This window comes from Callithrix jacchus, chromosome Y, assembly GCF_049354715.1.
Source record: "Callithrix jacchus isolate 240 chromosome Y, calJac240_pri, whole genome shotgun sequence".
In the NCBI taxonomy this organism is placed as follows: Eukaryota; Metazoa; Chordata; class Mammalia; order Primates; family Cebidae; genus Callithrix; species Callithrix jacchus.
The window spans coordinates 3762862-3780637 of record NC_133525.1 but is presented as its reverse complement, the minus strand read 5'-3'; the positions used below and the strand labels follow the sequence as shown (position 1 = coordinate 3780637).

The 17776-nt window shown below is 37.2% G+C and overlaps 1 protein-coding gene across 7 annotated transcripts in view; it reads right to left on the bottom strand.

Moving 5' to 3' along the window:
- The window catches only part of LOC118150929 (histone demethylase UTY), a 213369-nt gene that overhangs the window by 154107 nt on the left and 41486 nt on the right, over window positions 1–17776 (bottom strand). For 5 of the 7 annotated variants that reach the window (XM_035289914.3, XM_035289917.3, XM_035289916.3 and 2 more), the window contains exons 5-6: window positions 4634–4692; window positions 2268–2388 (exon numbers count right to left, since the gene is read on the bottom strand). In XM_035289914.3, coding sequence (XP_035145805.1) covers window positions 2268–2388; window positions 4634–4692 — 180 coding nt within the window. Of the gene's footprint in view, window positions 1–2267; window positions 2389–4633; window positions 4693–12409; window positions 12446–17776 lie in introns of all 7 variants that reach the window. The other 2 variants (XM_078364423.1, XM_054251610.2) reach the window with 1 other exon arrangement.

Here is a 17776-nt window from a genome sequence, read left to right as displayed (position 1 = left end):
TAAGACATTTTTTGCTAAAATCAGTAACACTTAAAGCGTTTGTTACCCTTTACATATGACTAAGCAAAGAAAAGCACATACAGGATTGAGTATCTGTTACAATCAATAAGCAGGACGACTTTCAATGAGCTAACGAACTCATGGTAAACCATTGTCAAATTCCTCTCTGCCTAAATATTTTAATTTTTAAATACTGCCACTTCATTAAAATGAGAGCTTTGGATCCATAAAATTCTTTGAGATAACACTGTATTGACTACTAAATTAAGTATTTCCTCCTCTGGTTTTTATATGCATGTTTCATATTTATGAAAAAAATAATGTTTGGTACTTACTCCTTTTGCCCTCCAATAAATTTCCATAGAACAAAACCATAAAGCATTGCTGTAGCAAAACAAATATGTCCTTAGAAAATTTTACCACGTATATTTTCTGTTGTAAGATATCTTAGAGCCTTTGACAGATTGTGTGTGTGTGTGTGTGTGTGTGTGTGTGTGTGTGTATTATGTGCAGAAAGGATTAAAATCTACAAAGTGGCATAGCTGTACTCATTTTCAATTTCAAATCCACAGATATCCCAAATGGTATACAATTTGAAAATATTACCCTAAATTTGAGAAAAACTGAAATATTTGTCCTATTTCTACACATAACTGAACTCAACCTTAGACTTTAGGGACTCCTCTGCTGCACATTTTTCCGAGCAGTGTAAAACCTAAGTTATTTATTTGGCCTATTTGCAATGATTTTAATGTTTTAGGTTGCCTGTGTTCCATCAGTGTCATTCTTTAAAAAACAGAAATAGCAGAAACAGTCTACATGATTGTAAACTTTAAAACAACTAAGGCATAACTGAGTAAGAATCACATGTAGTAAGGCATTAACTTGGCAAGAGTGGGTTGGCCAGACCAGCATATTCAAAGAAAGTTATGAATCTTGACAAGCTCCTGGCAGATATCTCTAAGTCTTAGAATATCGTGACAAGAGTGTCTTGATTTATCTGGGGCTTTGGGTGATCCCAGATAGTAATGTTAACAAATGTTAATTTATGACAGAGGCCTGGGGCATCATGGCATCAGACCCCTCTCTTTAGGCACTGGAGACAGATCCACTATAGCTCCAAGACCAAACCTAGTAAAAACTCTGAAAAGCAAGAGTCAGTAACCTCCTCGGGTGGACAATATTCTGTTCATGCTTTCCTAACTTGGTGTAGGAAGAAAGAATTGCAGCTCACAGATGTACAACATTAGGGGACAAATGAAATCTTGCACCAGGTTCTCTCGCCTAGACACTGCGCTATATGTCTTTTCCTTTGATAATTTCAACCTGTATTCTTTCACTGTAATAAACTGTAACCATGAGTATACTGTTATCTGGGTTCTTTAAGTCCTTCTAAAAAATCATTCAGCTTGAGGGTGGTATGGGCAACCCAAACAACACAAGTTTTTAAAAAGCATTTCTTTAACATTTTGTGTTGGTGAGTTCAAGTTAAATCCTACTGTTATGTCACATAAATACGCTCCCTTTTTAAAATTAAGATAATCTATGAAAAACGTGTATCTGAAAAAAGAGAAACATTCGTAATAGTCAAATTCACAAATTTTATTATTTTCTGCAGAAGCTATAATTTTCTCAAAAAACAATGTCTTTAACTTAAAGGGATGACCTATTTTCATTAAAGTCTTGGAAAACATAAAATAGGTGTACATAGCAAAAAACTAAAAATGTTGAGAAATCAAATTTCCATTAGAATTAAGATATTTAAACAACAATATAATTTTCCCAAAATGATACCTAATACCCAAAAACTGAGTATTTACCAACTGGCAGTCCAAAAGCTGTAGAGAGAATATTGTAACAAACCACTTTGCTATGACACAAGTTTTGCTATTATAGGTGTAGATTTCTAATGAGACCTATAACTGAAACAGCATCACTAACTGTTATCTCTAAGGTGGCAGACACCTATACAAAGTAATGTTGATGCACAAAGGAAATCAAAACCTCACCATCTCCTGATCATACGGAAGCTTTTAAAATTAAACCAAACAAAAACTTTAAAGTGCTAAAGTTATCCTGCAAGTCTTAGTATTTATTTTTTATCCTGAAATCAGTTCAAACTTTTCCTACCTCTTTAGGTCAAATCCTCAATTTTCTAAATTTTTTATAGTGCTAATATAAATTTCAACACTTCTCAGTATCATTAAATAGGATGCGCATGCGCACACACACAAGTGAAATTGTATATAATAATGTCAACCACGTACCTTTAAACTAGACCTGTAGTCTGTGTTCACTTTGAACATTAGCCCAAGTCGTAAATGAATTTCCTTGGCTCGACAAAAGCTGGGATCAATATAAAGCACATCTTGAAATGCTTTAATTGCCCTGAAAAAATGCGAACATAAGAAACTGTAATTTGAAATATGTATGTGTATCTCCCTTGAGAGTATAGGAAACATTCTGATTATTCAATTTTAATGAAAATAGTAACTATGTAATAAAAACAAAAAAAAGAAAGGGATAAGAAAGCTAACAATCCTTTCTCCTCACTTCTGTAAACTACTCAAGATTATTTAAAGGTTGAAGAAAAATTTCAGTGCAAATTACTACAAATCTTTCTGAACTATCTCAGGGAGAACTAGCAGGAAAATGTGAAAAGGTAAGAAAATGAAGGTGTTAATGCTGCTTCTATTCAGTTTCAAAGAAGTACACTTCTAAAAACTTTATTTATACCTTTTATTTCTGCCTTTCATTTTTGGTTTACTTTTTTTTTTTTTTCAAATGAGACTGTCTCACTCTGACACCCATGCTAGAGTATAATAGGACAATCATAGCCTCCATCTTCTGAGCTCAAGCAATCCTCTTATTTCAGCCTCCTCAACAGCTGGAACCACAGGCTCATGCCACCACACCTAGCAAATTTTAAAATTTTTTGTAGAGAGAGGGTCTCCCTCTGATGTCCTGGATGGTCTTGAACTCCTGGGCTCAAGGGAACCTCTTGCACCAGCCTCCCAAAGTGCTGAAATTATAGGCAAACACCTGTCCAATATATATAATAATACGGATAGGGGATTAATTTTTATTTTTCCACACAGATTTCCAATAGTCTAGCATAATTTGTGGAATAGACTATTCAAATGCCACAGCAATATGGGGCCACCTTGGATATAAATCAAGTACTCATGTTAATGTGAGAATGTTTCTGGGTTTTCCAATCTAATTAAATGTTCACTAGTCTATCAATCTACCTTCGCTCAAATTCTATACTACTGCTTTAACTATTGTTTCTTTTTCAAAATAAGTCTCTCCAATCAAGAAAAATCCCTAGGACTCCCCAAGCCAGAGCTGTTTAAGGCAAGTCTAGTCCAGTCACAGACTTGCACAGAACTCACTCATGCACCTGGAGCTGTCCAACCTGCTGGCATGCCTGACTGTATGCCATAGCCAGACCCCGTGCTCACTTACTCACACATGCTTTGCCACTTTGCACCTGGCTCCCAACTGGTCAATGTGAGATTCGGGCCGGGCCGAGCACAGCATGTAGGGTCAACTGGCCAGAACCAGTCCAGCCATCACAAATGAAACTTGAGCAGAGGCCCTACCAGCCAAAGAGGTCTTGCAAAGAAGCACCTAAAAGTGTCAGCAGTCTTCCCAATGATAGGTGATCAGAGTCTTTCGATTCAATGCCAAAATATGCATAAAATATTCATTTTTTGCTTTCAGTAGGAATTATTCTTTGAATTATGAGACTGGGGCCCCAGATATCAGGTCTCCTTAAACCACTAAATAAAGGGTTAAATAACAATGACAAAGAACTAATGTATCTGTTTTCTCCATTAACAAACTTAAAAGATTAAACAAATTGATCTCTAAAACCTTTCTATTTCTGAAGTCTAAAATGATGAATTCTATGAATAGGATCTTCAAGAAGCTTACAGAGACCTCAAATTGGTCCCAATCTATTCTTGGTCTTATATATGCCTCATTATACAAGAGGGTTAGTGAATTTTTAAGATCTCTTAAAACAATGTATATAATTCATTTAAAAAATCATTGTAGAATATTTAACACTCAGTATCAAACACTCAGTACTTCCAGACTTGATGTAATTAAATGGCCCAAAAGCAGAAAAGGAAGAAAAACAAATGGCAGGAAAAGCTATTCAGGTTAAAGTTAAATATTCACCTGTAGGAAAACATGTCAAATAGTTGTCTGTGCATATTTAAGATCTTTATAAGGAAAAGCTATTCAGGTTAAAGTTAAATATTCACCTGTAGGAAAACATGTCAAATAGTTGTCTGTGCATATTTAAGATCTTTATAATAAACTTTTACAGCAACCTACACGGTATGGTTGCAAATCTTGGCCATGAACTTATTTATCTTCCTTTGGACTGTCAACGGCACTTAAAGGAGGTAAGAAACAAAACAGAAACATGACAATTTGTGATCAGGTTACCAGTTTACTGGCCAAGATGAAAGATCAATGGGTGGAACTTGATTAGAAATTCCCACAAAAATAAGTGATACTACCAAGAATGTAAGGCTATGGACATTAAAACATTTTATGTGTGTTTATCTTACACACCACAATTTATGAGAAACATAAATGGTGACATAAGTCCACTTACCAATGAAATGCATTGTAGTAGAAGTAGACCAAACCAAGGCCATATAAAAATGCAGCATTCTGTTAATATAAAACACAAAACAATCTTTATAATAACATTTTATATCTATTACATATACTAATTATACATTAATAAGAATTCAAGTAATGTTTTAAGTTCTGAATATATCACCTATTACAATATTTTTCTCTAGTTCTCTCCATTTTGTAAATTAAAATCAATTTTCTATTCGATTTTACAAAAAACATAGTCACTTTTTTTTAATGTACAGCATTACCCTGTACTGTATGTTAGTACAAGCTGCATATCCCTTATCTAAAATTCTTGAAACTTAAAGTGTTCCAAATTTCTGACTTTTCTGGGTTTTTAAGTATTCATTTACAGATATCTTGAGGCTGGGACCCAAGTTTAAACATAAAATTCATTTGTTTTATATATAGCTTATATATATAGCCTGAAGGTAACTGTGTACAAAACTTTTAAAAATTTTGAGTATGAAAAGGGTTTGTGTATACTGAACCCTCAGAAAGCAAAGGTGTCACTATTTCAGCGACCCAAGAGCACAATCTGTGGTTGTTTGGCATAACCAACATTCCAAATCAGGAACTTACATATGCTACTGATTAGCAACCATTTTCTTAATTAACACGTAAGTACTTAAAACAGCAAAAAAAAATATGACACAGCATTATTCAGTTGGAAAATGGTGTCTGTTTAACTAAACAGCACAGTAGGATACAGTCATGGGCCATATATTAATGAAGGACAACTTTTCTAAGTACACCATATGATATTCACACAATGATGCAAGTGCCTAACTACAAATTTCTCAGACTGCATTCCTGTCATTAAGAGATGTATGAATGTATCACCTCTAACAGCTGATAAACTATAAGAAGAACAATAAGAAAACAACAGGTTTTCAGTCTCCACCTATGCTGCTATATTTTGATGAAAAGTTACTGTACACACTGTATTTTTTTACTTTTATTTTTTTGATATGGAGTTTCACTCTGTCACCCAGGCTGGAGTGCAGTGGCATAACGTAGGCTCACTGCAACTGCTGCATCCCTGATTCAAGCAATTCACCTGCCTCAGTCTCCTAAGTAGCTGGGACTACAGGCACCCACCATCACACCACATCATTTTTGTATTTTTAGTAGAGACAACAGTTTCATCATGCTGCCCATGTGGATCTGGAATTCCTGAGCTCAAGAAATCAACCTGCTTGACCTCCCAGAGTGCTGAGATTATAGGCGTAAACCACCATGTCCAGCTTGGATGGCTTTTATTTTTCCCTCCAGACAAGAGAAACATTTAAAATATGCCTCTTTAATTCTTATCATTCTTATCCATAAGGGTAGATGCAGGACTTTTCTGACACAGTATTTTTACATCAGTAAGTAGAGAGCAAGCAAAAAACAATGCACATGGACCCATGTGGGGCATTGTGGAGAACCTGCCATTGGCACATCTAGGCTACATAAGTGCCATTTTATTACCCTTTGTGGCCTTGCTTGTCTAGGTGAATCTGGCATGCATGAACAAGATGTATAACAGCTAAAGGGATTTGAGAGTGTCTTCTTCTCTAGGAGATGCTGAATAAACTATGTGCTGTGCACCTGCATTTGGATTAGGACACATCACATTAGAATAGTATGAAATTTTCAAGTTTTAAATTTATGGAGAATTTTTCATTTTAGATTTTTGAGTTACAGATGCTCAAATATTCAATATTTCTCTTCAGTTTTCAGTTCAGTGTGATAACCTCTACTTTTTCATCATGAGCACATAGTATATGTGGTATATATTCACTAGAACACTGACAGATCCCCTCTTTCAATATACAATTGAAATCTACATAATACTCAATTTGTATTAAAAACAAAATTTTAAACTCAGAAAAGTCACCTAGCAATTACATTTTTAGGTTCTTAGATGTTACTAAGTCATGCAACACAACAGAAAGATGTCCACACACAGGAATCCTGTAGAAAATTATAATTTTAGGCTGCTTTGGCATCAATTTTGAATAGAAGGAGAGCTTTCTCATACTAGAAGCAGGTCTTTGTCACCCTGACACAGTTTCTAGTTTCTGTCTCTTATTTTTCCTCACTTTAGTCAATCTAGGTACCTTCCTTAAGCAACTGCCTCCTCGTTACCACCCCTCTATGGAACAGCTAGACACAACCTACCTGATTTACCCCACTAACCCCTATAACCTACAAGGACTGCACAGATATGCCACCATGACCAAGTGTCAGTCACACCCTGAACTCCTGTAACTTGATCTAAACTTACCAATTAGAGTCCCTGAGGGAAACCTGCTTGGGCAATATCCTGATCCTTAATAAAGGCTTTGGACCACAGTTCCTTCACTCTCCACTGGGTTCAGCATCCCAGACAGCTCCCTCTTTCCACTTACCTTTCAAGGCATGCTAACTCTTCTCTGCAACATACTACTTCTGTTATTTCATTTGTATTGTGTTGCTCCATCCTGTGTATCACTTGATTGTTACATCCAAACCAAATTCTCCTCCTGTCAAGGCTCTCCTATGTAGGTGTCTTGACAGAAATAAACTAGACCCTGGTTAAATAAGAACCACAAGGCTTCTGTCAAAACAGATGCTCTGTGGCTTACAAAAGGGTTATGTCCCACTAAACCGTGATAAGTTCAAGTGTTGTGTGTAATACATTTAATGCACCTAATCTACTGAGCATCATTGCTTAGCCAAGTCTATTTTAAGCACGACTGGGACATATTTTATATTTTTATTTTGTTTTATTTATACTTTACTTTATTTTATTATATTATTTTATTTATTTTTTGAGACAAGGTCTCACTCTGTCAACTCAGCCTGGAGTGCAGAGGCACAATCACAGCTTCCTACAGTCTCAACTTTCCAGATTCCAGCAATCCTCCCATTTCAGCCTGCTGAGTGGCTGGGACCACAGGCACACACTGACCACAGACACACACTATCATTCCTGGCTAGGTATTTTGGTAGAGACAGATTTTCATATTACTCAGGCTAAGGGACATTTGCATTAGCCTACAGTCAGGCAAAATCAATGAAAACAAAACTTTTTTTACAATAAAGTGTTAAAAACCCCATGTAATGGAATTTTTTTTTAGTTTGAATACCAAACTAAAAGTGAACAACAGAATGGCTGTATGGGTACTTAAAGCTAACTGCTTCTGCTGAATGCATACGATTTTCATACCTTCACAATGTCCGAAACCAAGGGTAACCATTATCAATAAGGAACTACCTATACAGACAATCTGGTGACAAGGACATCTGATCACAAGCATTATGCCATCCACCAAAATACAGAATAATAAATACTATGAAAGACACACTGTATACATTCATGACAATCTCTCCCAGATTCTCTTCATGACAAGGCTAGAATTTATCGGCACTCTCTAGAGACCTTAAAACCAACTTAGATGTCAAGTAGTCAAAACTCAAAAGGACGAGAACTGGAGAATGCCAATCAGAATATGGGCAGCAAATAGCTATGGCAATCCTAAGCAAACAGACAAAGCTAGAGGCATCACATTACTAAATTTCAAACTATACTAGAGGGACACATTACCCAAAACAGATGGTACTGGTACAAAAGTCAACATTTAGACCAATGGAACAGAATAAAGAGTTGAGCCTTATTTATGTGGAAGAAAAGAACAAGGACACTGAAGTTATTAGGAACTTTGCAATGTCTTCTTTTATACCTCTTAGCAAGGTGCAAAAGGAAGCTGTGTCACCACATACTCCTAGCATCAACCAGGCAGTATTGGGCAGACCATATTTGGCATTCTGATTGTCCTAATCTTCCATTACATCAGACGAGCCCAGAAGGGAACTTGACAAATGGTGAGAACTATGGGTCCAGTTTGATTCTTCTGTATGTCGCTATCTGATTTTCCCAACACCATTTATTGAACAGGGTGACATCTTCACAATGTAAACTTTGACTGAGCTTATCTAATAACAGTTTGTTTCTACGTATACAGTTTTATTCTCAGATTCTCTATTCTGTTCCAGTGACCTAATGTGTCTATTTTTATACAAGTACCATGATATTCTGGTTACTGTAGGCTTGTAGTATAATTTGAAGTGAGGTAACTCAGTACCTCCAGCTTTGTTCTTTTCCCTTAGAACTGCTTTGGCTATTTAGGCTTGTTTGATTTAACATGAATTTTTAGATGGTTTCTCATTCTGTGAATAAATAACACATAATTTGATAGGGATTCTGTTGGATCTGTAAACTGCAATGGACAGTTAGTCATTTTGACAACATTAATTCTTCTAATCCAGGATCATGGGATGTTCTTCCATTTGTTTGTTTTGTGTCATCTTGTTTCACCGGCATTTTGTAGATCTCCTTATAGAGATAATTCAACTCACTGGTTAAATTTCTATGTATTTTTTTTTTTTGTAGCTATTGTATATGAAAATGCCTTCTTGATTTGATCCTTGATTAGGTCACTATTGGTATATGGATATGTTACTGAATTCTGTCTATTAATTCTGTATCCCACAACTTTACTGAATGCATTTATCAAATCTAAAAGTTTTTAATTTTTAGAAATTTCTACATAAGAACATATCATCAGCAAACAGGAATAATTTCAGAATTATTTCCTGTTTTCCAATTTGGATGCCTTTATTTTTTTCTCTGTGTGACTACTCTGGCATGGGCTTCCAAAACAATGTTTAATAAGACCAGTGAAAGTATCTTTGGCATCTTTGGATTGGCCAAGCCTTTGGGGAAATGCTTTCAACTCTTCCTAAATAGGATGTTGGCTGTGACTCTGTCATATTCAGCCTTTATTATGGGTTGAGGTATGATCCCTCTTAGGCCTAGTTTATGGAGAACTTCTATAATGAAGGAATGCTGAATTTCATAAGGGCTTTTTGTATTTTTATTGAGAAAATCTTATGTTTTTGTCCTTGATTCCACTTAAGTTATATATCATACTTACTGATTTGTATATGGTCAACAATCCATGGATCCCTAGGATAAATCCAACCTGATGATGGTTTATCATTTTAATGTGCTATGAATTCATTTTGCTAGTCTTTATTAAGAATTTTTGCATTTACTTTCATCCGGAGTACTGACCTGTAGTTTCTTCTACTGTCATTACCTGGTTTGGAATCAGAGTGATACTGGTCTCATACAATGAGTTACAGAAAATTCCCTCCTCCTCATTTTTCTGCTGTAGATTCTAAAAATTAGTACTAGTTAGTTATTCTTTGTATGTCTGTCAGAATTTGGCTGTGAATCCATATTATCCTAGGCTTTTTTTGTTGAAAGATTTTGTTATTCATTCAATCTTGCTCAGTTCTATTTCCTCCTGGTTTAGTCTTTGGAGGTCGTGCATTTGGATGGATTAATCCATGTCCTCTAGGATTTCCAGTTTGTGAGCACACAGATGTTCATAACAATCTCGGAAGACATTTTTTATTTTTGTCTTATCAATTGTGATCTCTTTTATCATCTCTGATTGTGCGTATTTGGATCTACTTTATTCTGTCCTTCATTAGTCTAGCTAGTGGTTTTTATCAATTTTGCTTATAAGGCCAGGGTGCAGTGTGTCTCATGCCTGTAATTCAGGTCCTTTAGGAGGCCAAGACGGGCAGATTAACTGACCTCAGGAGTTCAAGACCAGCCCAGACAACATGGTGAAACCCCAGCTCTAACAAAAATACAAAAAAAAGTTAACTGGGCACGTGCTACTCAAGAGGCTGATGTGGAAGAATAGCTTGATCCTGGGAGAGAGGTGGGGGTTGCAGTGAGCAGAGATTGTGCCACTCACTATACTCCAACCACATAGGGAGACTTTGTTGCAAAAAAATTTTGTTTTGTTTATATTTTTGAAGAGCCTATAAACATGGATATTTTGAAAAAACAACACTGACAAACCTTTATCTGAACTAGAAGAAAAGGAAAAAAGACCAATACAAATAAAGTAAGAGATGAAAAGCAACATTATAAAGGAAACTGCAGAAATTGAAAGGATCATTAGAGACCTTTATGTACCAACAACATGGAAAACCTAGAGAAAATAAATAAATTTGAGACACACACAATCTACCAAAATAAAGAGACAGAAATCCTAAAGGGACCCATAAACAGTAACAAGACTGAAACAGTAATATAAAGTCTCCCATTAAAGAAAAATGATTCATCACACTTCCTTTATTGTTTGCTTTGCCAGTTAGTTTTATACTGTATTTGTGTTTTTATGAAGGTAAATGTTACTCCTTCTTTCATCAGTACACGAACATTCTCCAAGACAGATCACATTTCAGGAAACATTTGTAAACACTGATAACATTTCACATCACACTGGAAAACAACTAGAAATCACTAGCAAGAGAAATGCTGGAAACTGTACAAATGCATTAAAAAAAGCATGGTCCTGAATGATCACTGGATCAACAAAGATACTAAAATGAAAGTCAAAATTTCTGAAACACAAAAAGAAGCACAGTATACCAAAAGCAGTGAGAAGTGAGACACAACAAAAGCAGTGTTAACAATAAAGTTTAAAACATTAAATGCCTACTGTAACGCCGGTGGGAGCTCGGACACACCCATCCCTCTCCACGCCTGAAAACTATGTCACCAGAATCTGCACTCAACACATGCCCACTTCTGCACTCTGCACCAGAATCTGCACTCAACACTAAACTCTGCACTCGGCACCTAGCCTGCCATTGGAAAACCCCACCAAAATTTAAAAGAAGCCCCGCCAAAACCTGCCCAATAGCACATTGCCCCATCCAGCCCCTCACTGGAAATCCCACCTACCTACCAATAGCAGCTTGCCCCAGCCACGTACTGTTTCTCCACAGCCAATCAAACGCCTTCACTCCCTATAGAACCCCACGCCCAAAAGTCAGGCTCTACTTCCCTGGCCCGTTTTCCAGGGACCACAGAACCGTGCCCAGGAGTTAAATAAATTGGCATTTAATTGTTCTAATACTGACCTCAGTTTCCTCATTTAAACTGAGCAATAACCCTTACACCCACCTTTAAAATGTACAAATTCTACAAATTACAAATCTAATGATGCACCTCACGAAATTACAAAACTGGCAGAAGAAAAAAGATCAGCATTAAATGAAATACAGACTAGAAAAAGTAAGTCCATTCAGTGGAATACAGACTAGAAAATGTGTGCCTATAATTGTATCTTTTGCTGTATATCAGCTCTTAAAAATAATTTCTTTGGCACAGTAGCTCACATCTATTATCCCACCAATCCCAGCACTCTGGTAGGACCCGGGAAGTAGATCACTTGAGGTCATTATGTGCAATATAAACTGGAAAATGTAAGTCCATTAAATGGAGTATAGACTAGAAAATGTGTGACTAGATTTTATGTCTTGGTGAATATTAGCTGTTAAAACTAATTTCCTTGGCCGAGCATGGTAGCTCATGCCTGTAATCCCAGCACTTAGGGAGGACACAGCAAGTAGATCACTTGAGATCAGGAGTTTGAGATGAGCCTGGACAAAAAGAATAAATAAAACAAAAAGTGGTTTCTTCTAAAGGGTAAAGAACAGTGATAAACTAGCAGTTGAAGTAACCAAAAAAGTAAAGGAGACACCAGAATAAATAAAATAAAAAATGAAAAAAGGGACATTGTAATTGGTATCACAGAAATACAAAAGATCATCATAGACTATTATGAAAAACTATGCATATACTCAAACACTTAAAAACCTAACAAAGGATAAATTTCTGGAAACATACCATCTACCAAGACAGAATCAGGAACAGGCAGAAAACCTGAAGAGACAAATAAAAGTAGTGAAATCAATCAGTAACCAAAATATCTCCCAACAAAGAAAACCCTAGCACCAAATGGATTCACGGCCAAAGTCTGGGAAGTCTGAGGTAGTGGAAAGGGGATAGATGATGACAAATTAATTAATGGGTGAAGCCTACACTATTTAGATGACGGATAACACATTAAATGCCCTGACTTGATTACTATGCAACCTATGCATGCAACAAACTGCACATGAAGCCCATAACTTTTACAAATAACAATAAAAAAGAATTTCTACTAATCCTTAACAAACTCTTTCCAAAAATTAGTCCACTTTCACTAAGGGGCAGAAGTAGGCAAAAGACTATAAAGGCTATATTAAGACAAAATTTTGAACCAACTATACCTAACTATAGACACTTCACTAACAATAGCAGAATATACTTTCTTCTCAAGCACAAAAGAGCTTTTGTGTGCAGTGGACACAGTGGCTCACCCCTGTAATCCTATCACTTTGGGAGGCCAAGATGGGTGCCTTATGAGGTCAGGAGACCAATACCATCTTAATAAACATGGTAAAACCCTGTCTCTACTAATATAAAAATTTAGCCAAACATGGTACTTTATGCCTGTAGTCCCAGCTACTCAGGTTAAGGCAGGAGAATCCCTTGAATGGGGAAACAGAGATTGCACTGAGCCGAGATTGCCCTACTGTACTGCAGCCTGGTGACAGGCTACAGCTCAACCCTGTACTAGAGCCTGATGATAGAGGATACATCTCAAAAAAAAAAGAAACAGCTTAAAACAGGCTTAATAGTTTTTTAAAGTTTTAAAAATCTTATATTCATACAAAGTATCGCCTGTGAACCACAAGACCACAAGAGAATATACTGAGTAATCAAACATGGAAAATTCACAAATAATAAAAATTAAACATATATTTGTAAATCTGTATCTCAATTTCTAATGAGTCAAAAAACAAATCAGTAAACACTTGATAAAAATGAAAGGTAAAATATATCTTCACAAAACTCATAGGAAGCAAGAACTACAATGGTGAGAAGACAAACTACAGGTATAAATTCTATTGCTGGGAAGACTCCGCGAAGATGGCTGAATAGCAACAGCTCCAATCTGTCTGCAGTTCCAACTGAGGTACCAGGTTCATATCACTGGGACTGTTTAGACAGTGGAAACAGTCCAAGTTGGGCAACCCAAAGCAGGGTGGGGCATCACCTCACCTGGAAGGCGCAAGGAGCCGGAGAACTCTCACACCCAGCCAAGGGAAGCCATTAGTGACGTTTCCGGACACTCCAGCACTCCAGTTCATACCCTGTGCTTTGCCCATGGTCTACACAACATGTGACCAGGAAACTTTCCCTCTAGTTCCTACAACACCAGTGCCCTGCTTTCCATCACAAAACTAGGTGGCCATTTTTGCTGAGTGGCACCTGGAATGCCAGCAAGACATAATTGCCCATTCCCCTGAAAAAGAGGGCTGAAGTCAGGGAACCAAGTGACCTGGCTCCATGGGTCCAATTCCCATGAGGACCAGCAAGCTAAGACCTACAAACTTGGAATTCTCACAACAAGCACAGCAGTCTGAGCTCGACCCATTACTTTTGAGCTTGGTGGTGATGGGGGTGGCCACCATGGTTGAGATCCCATAGCCTAAAGGAAGGCCAAACAAAGCCACATGGAAGTTTACACGGCAGCTGGGTGGAGACCAGCAAGGCAGCTCAGCAAGGCCTCTGCAGGCAGAGTGTCAAATAGATTCCCTTCTTGATAGACAGGGCATCACCAAAAATAAAAAAAGAGAGAAACCCATCAGAGACCTACAAAGTCCCCACATTCCTGGGACAGGGCACCTGGGAAAAGGAGCGGTTGTGGGTTCATCAGTAGACTTGAACGTCTCTGCCCAACAACAGCCATGAAAGAAGAAATAGATTCCCCAGAACAGGGACTGAGCTCCATTAAAGGACAGGCTGCATCCTCAAGTGGTTCTCTAACCACTTGTATATCCTAACTGGGAGTCACAACATATAAGTGAGTTCTGACTGACATCAGCCAGGTACTCTTTTGTGACAGAGCAACCAGAGGAAGGAGCAGGCAGCAATCTATGCTGTTCTGCATCCCCTCTAAGTAATTTCCAGGCAACCATGGTCTGGAGTAGACCTCCAGCAAACTCCAGCACACCTGCAGCAGAGGGGCCTGACTGTTAGGAAGAAAAATAACAAACAAAAAGAAATAGCTTCAACATCAACAGAAAGGGCATCCACTCAGAAACCCCATCCAGAAGTCAACAACTTCAAAGACCAAAGGTAGATAAATCCACGAAGATGGGAAGAAACCAACACAAAAAGGCTGAAATTGCCAAAAGCCAGAACGCCCTTTATCCTCCAAGAAATCACACCCCTCACCATCAAGGGAACAAAACTGAATGGAAAATGAGTTTGACAAACCCATAGAAGCAGGCTTCAGAAGGTGGGTAATAACAAACCTCTCGCGCTAAAGGACCATTTTCTAACCCAATGCAAGGAAACTAAGAATGTTGAAAAAAGGTTAGATGAGATGCTAACTAAAGTAACCAGCATAGATAAGAATATAAATGACTTGACGGAGCTGAAAACTACAGCATGAGAACATTGTGAAGCATATACAAGTTTCCATAGCTGAATCGATCATGCAAAAGAAAGGATATCAGAGATTGAGGATCAACTCAATGAAATAAAGCTACAAGGCAAGATTAGAGAAAAAAGAGTGAAAAGAAAGGAACAAAGGCTCTAAGAAATATAAGGTTATGTGAAAAGAAGATCTACATTTGATTGGTTTACCTGAAAGTGACAGGGAGAACGAAACCGAATTGGAAAACCATCTTGAGGATATTACCCGGAGAACTTCGCCAGACTAGCAAGGCAGGCCAACATTCAAATACAGGAAATACACTGAACACAAAAAGAGCAATGCCAAGGCACATAACTATCAGATTCACCAGGGTTGAAATGAATGAAAAAGGCTACAGGCTGCCACAAAGAAAGGTTGGGTTACCCACCAAGGGAAGCTCATCAGACTCACAGTTGATGTCTTGACAAAAACTTCATTGGCCAGAAGAGTGGGGGCTAATATTCAACATCCTAAAAGAAAAGAATTTTTCAACCCAGTATTTCATATCCAGGCAAACTAAGCTTCAGAAGTGAAGGAGAAATAAAATCCTTAAAAACAAGCAACTGCTGTGAGATTTTGTCACTACAATGCCTGCCCGACAAGAGATCCTGAAGAAAGCAGCAAGCATGGAAAAGAACAACCAGTGTCAGCCACTGGAAAAGCATACCAAAATGTAAAGACCATTGACACAATGAAGAAATTGCATCAACTAACAGAAATAAACAGCTAGCATCAAAATGACAGGATCAAATTCACACATAACAATATTAACGTTAAATGTAAATGGGCTAAATGTCCCAAAAGACACAGATTGGGAAACTGGATAAAAACTCAGGACCCAGCGGTATGGTGTATTCAGGAAACCCATCTCATGTGCAAAGACACACATAGGTTCAAAATAAAGAGACGGAAGATTTACAAAGCAAATGGAAAGCAAAAAAAAAAGCAGGGGTTGCAATCCTAGTGTCTGATTACAACAGACTTCAAACCAACAAAGATCAAAAGAGAACAAAAAACTGCAGTACATAACGGTAATGGGATCAATGCAACAAGAAGAGCTAACTATCCTAAATATATATGCATCTAATACAGGAGCACTCAGATACATAAAGCAAGTTCTTAAGACCTACAAAGAGACTGACTCCCACACAATAATACTGGAAGAATTTTAACACCCCACTGTCAATACTAAACAGATCAACTAGACTGAAAATTAACAAGGATATTCAGGACTTAAACACAGATTTGGACCAAGAGGACCTAATACACATCTACAGAACTCTCCACCCCAAAACCACAGAATATATATTCTCAGCACCACAATGCACTTATTCTAAAACTGTTGCCATAATTGGAAGTAAAATACTCTTCAGCAAATGTAAAAGAAATCATAACTAACAGTCTCTCAGACCACAGTGCAAACAGCTTAGAACTCTGGATTAAGAAACTCACTCAAAACCACACAGCTATATGGATAATAAACAACTTGCTTCTGCTGAATGACTAATGATAAATAAAGAAATGAATGCAGAAATAAAGATGTTCTTCAAAACAAACAGGAATGAAGACACAATGTATCAGAATCTCTGGGACACATTTAAGCAATACTTAGAGGAAAATTTATAGCACCTAATGCCACCAGGAAGACAGGAAAGATACAAAATCAACACCCTAGTCATGATGAAAAGAACTAGAGTGGCAAGATCAAATAGATTCAAAAGCTAGCAGAAGGCAGAAAATAAGATCAAAGCAGAACTGAAGGAGACAGAGACACCCTTCAAAAAAAGTGAATAAATCCAGGAGTTGTTTTTATTTTTTAAAATCAATCAGTAGATGGATTGCTAGCCAGACTAATAGAAAAGAGAGAAGAATCAAATAGATGCAATAAAAAATAATAAAGGGGTAGCACCAAAGAACCAACAGAAATAAAAACCACCATCAGAAATTACTACAAAATAAATCTAGAAGAAATGCATAAATTCCTCCCAAGACTAAACCAGGAAGAAGTCGAATTCCTGAACAGACCAATAACAAGGTCTGAAGTTGAGGCCACAAATAATAGCCTACAAACAAAACAAACAAACAAACAGAAACTCCAGGACCAGATGGGTTCACAGCTGAATTCTACCAGAGGAACAAAGACAAGCTGGTACCATTCCTTCTGAAACTGTATCAAACAATATAAAAGGAGGGAATCCTCCCTAACTCAACATCATCCTAACACCAAAACCTGACAGACATGCAACTAAAATAGAAAATGTCAGGCCAATATCCATGACAGGCATTGATGCAAAAATCTTGAATAAAATACTGGCAAGCTGAATCCAATGGCACATCAAAAAGCTTATCCATCATGATCAAATCAGCTTTCTTCCAGAAATGCAAGGCTGGTTCAACATCCGCATATCTATAAAGATAGTATATCACATAAACAGAACCAAAGACAAAAAACACATTATCATCTCAGTAGATGCAGAGAAGGCCTTTGACAAAATTCAACAGTCCTTTATGCTAAAAACTCAATAAACTAAATATCGATGGATTGTATCTCAAACTAATAAGAGCCATTTATGACAAACCCACAGCCAATATCACACTGAATGGGCAATAACTGGAAGCCTTCCCTTTGAAACCTGGCACAAGACAAGGATGTCCTCTCTCAACCACTCCTATTCAACACAGTA